This window comes from Carassius carassius, chromosome 15 (assembly GCF_963082965.1).
Source record: "Carassius carassius chromosome 15, fCarCar2.1, whole genome shotgun sequence".
Lineage (NCBI taxonomy): Eukaryota > Metazoa > Chordata > Actinopteri > Cypriniformes > Cyprinidae > Carassius > Carassius carassius.
The window spans coordinates 29175338-29185558 of NC_081769.1; the positions used below are offsets into that span (position 1 = coordinate 29175338).

Genomic DNA, 10221 nt, shown 5'->3' on the forward strand with positions numbered 1-10221 from the left:
TGTGTGTGTGTGTGTGTGTGTGTGTGTGTGTGTGTGTGTGTTTACACAATTTGTTGTATTTTTCCCAACTTTGACTTTAAGTTTCTTTTTTGCATTTTATCAGTCAACAGAATTAAATAATTTGTGGATATCAAAAATTATTATTAGTATTATTATTATCATTGAAGTTTTTATCTGGTAAGTTTTTTACGCATTTTATCTGTCTAAAGAATAAAATCATTTTTCATTATCAAATGTATTTTATTATTATTTTTATATGCTGTTTTACACATTCTTGGCTTCTTTTTAATTTTATTCAAATAGAATAAAAAAAATTAATTATTAAACTTTTTTTTACTTTTCCAACATTTAACTTTAAGTTTCTTTTTCATTTTTGCATTTGATCAGTCATCAAAATGAAATAATTTGTCAGTATCAAACATTAATATTATTATTTATTATACTGAAGTTTTTGCAAATTTATTTTTACTTTTCTGGTTAGTTTTTTACGCATTTAATCCGTCTAAAGAATAAAATAATTTGTCATTATCAAACTTATTTTATTTCAAATTTTTTATGTATATGTTTTAAAGTATTAGAACTCTGAACCCTCCCAATAAATTGTTTTTGCATTTTATCTGTCAATAGAATGAAATATTTTGCCATTACCAAACTTATTTTATTATTGCTATTTTATTTCACACTTTCTTTCTGAACCTTTCTGATTATTTTCTGATTTAATTTTATCTGTCAAAACAATAAAATAATTTAGCGTTATCAAACTAATTTTACTATTAATTTTTTTAACACGTTTTAAATCTATTTTTCTCTGTTATTTTCTGAGGACCCCTCTGAACTGCCGTGCCCCTGACCTAAATCACACCAATCAGTCTTGCCTGGTTGTAAATGTCATCAGAGCTGAGGCAGCCGATCACCATACTGATGAAGGTGGGGCTGATGGGAACTCTCTGGAAGTAGCTCTCAGGGTAGTTTGGGGGCCGTTTGGCCCCCGGGTGGCTGGAGTATCCTGTACTACGCAGGAGCTTGCAGATGTCGTCCAGGTTGGAGTCGGCCGAGGAGCGAGCAGTACTGAGGAGATGAGAAATATTGTTTATTAAGTAGCACATTGACAAAAACAAACCACCTCCAAAAAATACAAAGGTATAAGGTAAAATACAGTCTTACCTGTATCTATAGTAAGACACCAGCATCCTTTCTCTCACCTCTCCCTCCATCTTCTGATCAATGACCAGTAACATGACTCCATACAGGTACAGAGCCTCACACTGACAGAAATCACATGCATTTATAAACTCATTTACCCTGTTTAACTCCTATTTGTATTTAGGGAAGCAGAAATCAGACTCTACCAGGAGCTGTTTCCCATCTTCATTCAGTAAAACAGTTTCTAGTGTTTGATGAATGTAGACCCCTTCATTGAGATCATCCAAGTACCTTCAGAGGAAACAATTCATTGCTTTTAAATAAATAAATAATTCAAGATTTGATTTAGGGAGAAAAATCACACCAGATCTTTGCGGCAAAGCATAACAGAGGAACATTGCGTCAAATAAATCCATCTTAATAACTGCAATACTAATAAAGCTGCCATTATAAGATGATCTGAATTTCCCCCTAATTTCAATAAAAGTAGTTTAGTCACAATTTCAGATATGTTATGCATTAAAGAAACAACAACAACACACACCTTATCAAGTCTACAACATATTTATGGACACGCTCAAAGGCCAGGTAGAACCGTGTCAATATTTCAATGTTATTTTCCCGAAACTCCTCATCCAAATCCTGCAGCTCCGGCTTTGCTTCCAGTTTACTCTCATAAAACTCCGGACCCTAGAAAACACAGATTCATATCAAAACCATTGCTTACTCTAAATCTATCTGATCATCTTAGAAAACCCAGATCAAGTTAATTTCAGAAGATATAATTAAAGATGACAATTAGGGTACCTTAAAATAGCTGAAATCACAGATGATGTCTCTATATTTCTGCTGGTCACTCTTGTCTTTGAGTCTGAAAACTGCAGGAATAAATTCTGAGAGTCTGAGTAATTCTGCTATGATGGCATTTCCTCTGGACACGATCCTCAGGATGGCCTGACCACACAGGTTGTTCTCTGCCAGAAAGTCCACCATGATGAGGAAAGAAAACCAGCAGATCTGCTCCCTGATCAAAGCTTCATTCAGTCTCTTTAGGGATGGCCAGACCTGATGATATTCAATAAAAAACATTACTTTTGCATACCACCCACGTAACTGACCGCTATCGTTACAAATGCACATACAGTCATTACTCTGACCTCAAAGTAGTTGATTTCATAATATATTTCAATAAAATATCTTAATCTTAATGCACCAGATACGGTTCACTATGAGTGATATATACTGTATATATATATATATATATATATATATATATATATATATACATATATATTAATTTAGATTCAAGTCACTCACAGTCACTCACTCTGCAGTACAGAACAGACACTTCCTGTTTACAAATCACTTGAGTGTCACGAGAAGAACTCATTGGTCGCTTCGCCCGGCACTTAGGCTACATGGCTACGTTCTGTTCAACTGCTTCAAAATAAAAAGCTTCATGGTTGTCTAATAATTGTTTTATTATATGCCATTACCAAACCAGTTGTTAAGTATTTTAATTCAGAAACATTGCCATTTTACTTTTATAAATTTAAAATGACTGCTAACTTTTAACTTTTTTTCAACTTCCAAAAATGTCATTATCATCATATTAAATATTGCCTAGAGGTTATATTTTCTTATATTAAAAATCCCATAAGTACACAAATTATAATGACATTTTTTTATTTTTTTAACTATGCAAAAGTGCTTCTGTCTGAAGAATCATTCATGCACTATTTTTTTTACATAATATTCTTCAATATATTAGAGAAATATTCACAGAATATTCTTTTACGTTATTTACATTTTTGATTAGGCAATGCATATCTTTAACCTGTACCTGACCATATAGAGTTGTGATTTTATTCTTTATGCCCAAAAGTGAAATTAATAGTTGCCTAGAACTGTGACACAGTGTTATAATTTACTATATAAAATGTAACGATAAATATGTTTCATGCCATAGTGCCAGTATATTTTATAATCTTGTCTCAGTTCTTACTAATGAGATTTGAGATTAAAAAGCAGAATGTGATGCGATTAGGAAATTTACAGAAAAGACCAACTTTGAGGAGAAAAAGAACATACAGCATTTATTATTTTTCATCCAAATTTATTGTGTTGTCCACAAACAAGTAGAAAATATATATATTTAGTCTAAATCAAGCAAAGGCCTATTGAAACGGTTCAATTAAATAAAAATCATTGCACAAGGCCTATGGCTCTGGGAAATAAAGCTTTTGCCACCAAAGTGGCATCTACAGATTTTAAGGCTCATCATATGAGTTTCACATCACAATCCATGATGGTTCCAGATCTGTATTACTATTATTGGTGCATGTAAAAAATAAAAAAAATAAAAAATTTTGAAACACTGTAGTCTAACGCTATTAGAGACAGCTGAAGGAAGCATAACATATAACTGTGGTTTGATTCTAAACTAAAATGCATTCAAAGCAAGATCCCAGTAAAGCTATCAAACTCTAAAAAATGTAAGGATGAGTTGTTAACAGTGGAGGACACATTTTGCTAAGTTTAAATGTGCTATATTGTTCAAACAGTACTAACCATGTTCACAGAGGCACCTTTGTCCTCTTGCCTATAATACACTACAATATTCACAGGAAAACGCAGAGGGTTGCTAGCAATTCAAATGAATTTTCACCAAAAACTAAGAAACCCAGGACATAAAAACAAAAATACAACACCGAGCTCTTAAAAATCAGTAAAATATCGGTCTTAAATCACACAAGAATTATTTGAACAATCGCCATAGACCCAGACCCACTCGTGTAGAGATGAAATTTAACATCACTATAAATACAAACTTATGAAAGAATTTAAACTACTGGTTTAGCATTAAGCAATATGGAAAACTGAACACTTTTTATTCCCTCCATCAGAAACATGCTGTTGTCTTACACGGGGCAATTTTAAAAGTACCAGTCTTAGTGCGGTTTTCATGCACAAATATTATAAAAAGAAAACCTTAAATTACACCCATACTGTAATTATTTATTAATAATTCATGTTTCATCAAGTCATATAAAACCAAGATATTAATGGAAACCAGAAACACATATTCCTAAAAAGTTAAAGAAATTCTGCAGCAGTCATTGAGATGGAAAACATAACACTTCACGATTAGGGCAAATACAAATTATGTTTTCTTAACATGATTCATTATAATGTCCAGTAAATGAAAGTCCCCTTTGCTTACAGGCTTATGAACTGTGTAGAGGAGAAATCTGAGGAAGATCTCACTTCAAAAATGAACAAACCGCAAACAACAACCAAGAAACAGGAATTCCCCATGTTCCCATTGAATTTTAGAAAATACTTGAACTGTCCGGTTGAAAAACTGCAAAATAGTCACATTACCTGTTTATTACAACCATTTCTACAAAACAACTTTCCCATAAAATGAGTATTAGCTGTTATTGTTTGAAGATGACCCACATAATGGCAGTCAGCAGCACTATAGAAACATATACAACTTCCTGTTGGGATGTACTGTGCTGTATGTCAGATATTCATGGTCAGTACAGTGTGTAGACGATAAAATACTTTCATGTCACTGAATTTGGAAATTTAATTTGAAATGTTTGGTCTCGCCCTACATAAATAAGGTGGCTGGTGCATCACGGTGGTTGACAAAGTGCCTCAAGCATCTAATTACATAACATTCAATACTATACCTTTGGCACTAAGTGTTCTCCATTTGACTCCAAATGAAAAAAAGCCCATTTTAAAAGACCCTATAGAGGCCTAGGATGTCTTTGCATGTACAAGGGTTAAGGTGCATGATCAATTCTGGTAGACACAAGTTCAAATTGTATGCATGACATTATTATTATTATTCAAGGGACCTTGAGTTATCGCTGCACTTCAAAAGGCGCAGAGAGAAAAGGAAAAAAGAAAAAAAACCTGTTCATGTGCATGATTTCTAAATGTTTGAATGTAGTCAATCATTCTGAGCAAAAACCGTTCTTCTCCTCAATGTTTTTGCTGAAAAGATCTCTTCAAATCTTACGTGAAACTACGTAAAATACAAGCAGAATTGGTGCAGTGGTGGAGGGCATGTGGTGGAGACCCAACACAGTCATGGTTTTCCATCAAGGGTCATTGCTCAGAATAAAGCCAATTCAGAAAGATCACTGAACCTCAGACACAGACAATGTTTTTCGAACACTCTGTGGAGGCTCCCAGGCATCGCTGTCATCAGTGTCATCATCATCCTCATCACAGTCTTCATCTCCCAAAGCAGGTCCTTGCTCCTCAACTGCGGTCTCATTTTCACCCTGATGCTTGTCCTCCTCCTCATCTTGTTCTTCATTTCCCGTTTTATCTTCAAACGGGTTGGTACCCATTTCCTCCTTCCGATGAATCTCTGCAAACCACTCTCTCACCTGCTCATAGCTCATGTTAGACTTGGCGACAAGCTCATCCAAGTCCTGTTCGTTCAGAAACTTGTGCTTCAAGTAGTACTCCTTCAGAATATCCCGTCCAGACTTGAACCTGATTGGTAGATTCTTCTCCGATTCAGTGTGCTTCTTCGCTTTCCTACTACGGGTTCTTCCCCAACCGCGATTTCGAATCCTCCGTTTTCTGTTTTTGTTGCCATTTGTTCCTCCTACGTTTCCACTTTGATAATAAAAATACCACTTCAAGTTGCCATTCTTCCAGGCATAGCGTGTATCGCCAAACCAGTTGACGATGTAGGAACGAGGCAGTCCGCTTTCCTCAGCCAGCTGGTCATATTCTTCTGTCGAGGGCCACTGGGTGCGAACAAACGCAGTCTTTAGAACATGAAGCTGCTCAGGTGTTTTCTTAGTAACCTTCTCTTTGCTCAGTTTCTTTCCTCCAGGTGGAGTTTGGCTCCCCTTCTTTTGGGATCTTTCACCATCTGCTTTCGACTCTGAGGAATCGGGCACAGGGGTTTTTCTTTTTTCGGTGAACCAGGCGTCGATCTCACGTCTGGTAAGTTTGGTCTCGGCCCTCAGCCGGCTAAGCTCTTCATCAGTTGGTGTGTCACATTTCTGAAAGCTTTCCTCTAGGACCACCAACTGCTCTGGTGTCTTTTCTTTAAACTTCTGCAAGGTAAAGTCCGGGAAGGGGTTCCAGGTCTTGGCGTGTGTCTCCTTCTCTTTGACGGGTGATGGCATCGGAGACTGTGGTGTTTCATCACTAGAGTCAATAACAATGGTGGCACTGCTACTACCCCTGGGATTATCATTCATGATGAAGGCGTGACTGTTCTTAGAATTGCGCTGGTTGTATCGGGTGTCACTGAACCACTTTTTAATCTCACCTTTGGTGAGGTTGGTCAACTTCATTAGCCTAGCTATCTCCGCATCACTGGCAAACTGATTCTTCAGATAGCTTGCTTTCAATTCAGACAACTGTTCCTTGGATTTCTTAGGCCGCATGCCAAAGTGATCAGCGCTGAGTGCGGAGTTCTCTTGAGGGGTCAGCGATGGGGGCTGAATGGTGGTAGCTCTTTTAGTTTCACTGAGCGCAGGGCTTGTTTGATTGGTTGCAATCTTGGGCGTCTGGCTTTGATTGGGCATTCCTGCTACTGTCAGGGTTATTGGGGTGGTCACTGGGAGGCTATTGGCTGTGCCTACCTGTGTAAGAACCAGACCTGGCTGACCCACAATCTGGCAAGTCTGAAGAATAGACTGCAGGCCGTTAGTGGCAGAAAGATGATGGGCTGGTATAACTGTGATGGTCTGGGGAACTGTGTGGACTGTGCCATTAAACTGCTTCCTCCTCGCCTCCTCAACCTCTTCTGGGGTCCAGCTGACGCCATGCTTCAAACGCTGAGCTGAAAACCAGATCTTTATCTGCTCCTCACTGAATTTGGTCTGGGCTGCAAGTCCCATGATTTCAGACACCGATGGGTAAGGGAACTTCTTGTAGGTGTTGACCAGGACTGCATTGGAGTCCATTGCAGCATTATACGTGGGTATACTACTTACTGGTATTAGAAGTTGAGTTTGAGCGCTCTGCTGGGCCTGCAAAGCAGAAAGCACCTGGGCCAATCCGGCTGGAAGAACGGTTGCAGGGTTCATAACCAGCTTCTTCTGATCTGCTACCACAGGGTTTGAAATATTGACTAGAACGCTGGGCTTTACAGACTCTGTGAGCAATGGGCTCATGTGTTCTGGTGCTATGGAAGTGCCCATGACTGATGCTTCCAATGGCTCCAGTTCCATCTCACTTTCAGTCACTGCCTCGCTTTCACTCACGACTTTTAGAGAAACAGCTATTCTCTTGGGTTCAGATTTGCTTTTCATTTTCATAATAGGAGTCTTGCTAAGAGGGATTCCAGTAACTGAGGGGTCATCGCTATCTTCCATCTCTGTCTGCACAAAACCACCTTCAGCGGTCAGATCAGAGATGGGCTGCTCTAGTGGTGTTTGACCTGAGCGTTTTCCTGAAGAACGACAGTCCTCACTCGAGAAATGGATCCCTTCATATTCTGTAGGGACAGTAAAAGGATTACTTTGATTAGAATCAGTATTGTGCTTGAGTGTCTGATAGGTAAAAAAACACATGACTTTTGACTTGCTTTTTGTCGTAACCAACTGCAACCACAAACAGCAATGTGCAAAAAAAAAAAGGTTGCTTTGGTTTTTTTTCTTTTGCATTCTGCTAAGTAGCCCCACTGTGAAATTCCATTCATCCAAAATCTCACTCAACAACATAGCTGTATATTAAACATTAAAATATATGTATATATTTAGCAGCATCTAAACTCTTAATGTGAACACAAAAGTTACTTTTCGCTAGAAACCCGTCATGTTGCACTTGGTAAGGACACAGCACTATTCCAACCAGTACAAAAAAAAAAAATAGCCTTTAGAAGTGACCTTCACCTGTCTCTGTTTCCATGGGAACCACTGCTCCCTCGGTGGGACCTTCTGCCACACTCTCAGCTCCTTCATTCCCTTCCAGAGCCTCCATATCAGGGTCTTGCTCTACGACATCTGACGGAAGCACCATGCAGGGGGTCGTGGACTTCCTTCTGCTCGACATTGTGCTTGTGAATGTGAAAAAGAAGATATAAACTGGCCAGAACCTTCAGGAGGTTGAATTTACATGTTAAACATTAGCCCCATCCCAAGATTTGAGCTCAACATCCTGAAAGACACAGAAAAACAAAAATATACTCACAAGACACTGGTTATGATGTAAACGTGACAGTTGACCTACAATTAAAAACATTTACTGATGCATTCATATAACCACTAGGTCAAATTACCACACAAACGTAGTGTCTTCTTCTGCATTCCACTGTTAAAGCCAATTATTTAGAATTCAATGCTAATCAAACTTAAAATCAAATCAACAATGCATAATCTAGGTAGCACTTTACAGTAAGGGTGTATACGTTAATAAATTAAACATCAGTTAATGTGAACCTTTACATCTGTTATCAAATATTTAACATATTTATCTATAGCCCTATAAGTTAAGTGCATGGGTGACCAAACTCGGTCCAGGAGGGATGCAGTGTTTAGCTCCAACTTGCCTCAACACACCTGTCGGGAAGATTCTAGTATGACTAGTAAGCGCTTGATTAGCTGGTTCAGGTGTGTCTAATTGGGGTTGGATCTATACTCTGCAGGTCCCTCCAGGACTGAGTTTGGGCATCCCTGAAACGTTAGTGCATCTGCATACATTGCAGTGACCTGCAGCTGTCGGATATTTATTTTTGCCGAATATGTATTTTAAGTTTTTTCTATAACTAAAATCAGATTCAAAATCATGAACAAAAAACATGAAATAAAACCTGCCAACAACTCAAAAATATGAGACTGCAATTATAGACCATTACTTAATGCATAGTAACGTTTATTGTGGTTTGACTTTATAAATTCAATTTTGACTTATTAATGACCGTTTTATACGGTGCAAAAAATTGAGAAAAAAAAGTTGAAAAAAAAAAGTTGAAAAGATTTATATTATTAATAGAAATATTTCTAATAATAATAATAAATGAAAAGCTTAAAGGGTCAATGTTATTTTCCATAACACATTTCTAAAAGTAAAAGTTGTGCATGTTTACTTTAAATAGTGCATTAAGAAATAACATGAATTGAAAATGAAAAACAGCGTTTAGAAATTAACATTTAAGATTAACAAATTATATAAATGACACATAATGCATTAACCATTGTTAGTGCATCCGGCCCTTTTGTGTCACTATATAACAGGCGTCAGCATTGGACAATAGTTCATTTGCAGACTGAGAAATGCCAGACGTGTGAGGTACGTTTTAAAGCGCGTTTTCTTAAAACACTGGCGGTTTCACGATACACTGTTGGCACAGATGGTAAACCATGATAATAAATTATCATTATCAAGAACTTAATCTTTATCATTTTACCATGGTATTTACCGATAACTTATTCTGTTCTACCTTTGAGTACCATGGTTATGGTACATACATTACAGAAAAGCATATACACTACCATGATACACTGTATATGTATGGTACCCCAAGGTTGCTCAGAAAATTACTATGGTAATACCATGCAACAAAGTATAAAAACAACATAACAGCACGGTACTTTCCGGTACTTTTTGTTAGTGAGGGAGCTTCAGGGATGCGATGGAACTCACCGGCCGCGGGGTTCAGTGTCAGATCGCGGCTCTGGTTGCGAGTATCCTCCGGTTCAGCGGCAGGAAGAGCGGAGGCGAGGCGGACCGAGACCCGCCGCACGTACAGGGGGGGAAACCCTGGATGGACCGGACAGATTCCACGCCGTTCGGACGTTTCTCTCCCTGACGTCTTTGTTACTCTGTTATCTGGCCGGGCACACTGCGCTGCGGTTTTTATGGGTTTCTCAGTAAACACAATAATCATCTGCGCTCATTTTAATGGCAGTTTTTAATGATCATCAGGCGTCACCGCTGTCAGTGTTATACGTCGTGACATCATCGCCAGGCGACTCCCCACCGTCACGTAAAATCGGCGTTAAAACAACATGTTTGGACGTTAATTTAATCAAGACACTCACACAGGACTTTGTACGGGTCCAATGCACACATTTGTGGACTTTAAAA

At 38.0% G+C, this 10221-nt stretch overlaps 1 protein-coding gene and 1 pseudogene across 3 annotated transcripts; both read right to left on the reverse strand.

Annotated features, from left to right (window-relative positions):
• The window catches only part of LOC132157948 (WASH complex subunit 5-like), a 12282-nt pseudogene extending 11044 nt beyond the window's left edge, over positions 1-1238 (reverse strand).
• Positions 1239-4830: 3592 nt separating this feature from the next.
• Positions 4831-10209, reverse strand: LOC132158782 (zinc fingers and homeoboxes protein 1-like). Of its 3 annotated transcripts, none has more exons than XM_059568353.1 (3): positions 9778-10209; positions 8028-8191; positions 4831-7630 (listed from the first exon to the last, which is right to left on the reverse strand). In XM_059568353.1, exons 2-3 carry the CDS (start codon positions 8185-8187, stop codon positions 5301-5303), a joined length of 2490 nt encoding a protein of 829 aa, XP_059424336.1. In that variant the 5' UTR covers positions 8188-8191; positions 9778-10209; the 3' UTR covers positions 4831-5300. The 3 variants fall into 3 exon arrangements, with proteins under 3 accessions (XP_059424336.1, XP_059424334.1, XP_059424335.1); XM_059568351.1 differs by having other exon boundaries at positions 8028-8292; XM_059568352.1 differs by lacking the exon at positions 9778-10209 and adding an exon at positions 8414-8875 and having other exon boundaries at positions 8028-8292.
• Between the last annotated feature and the right edge of the window lie 12 nt (positions 10210-10221).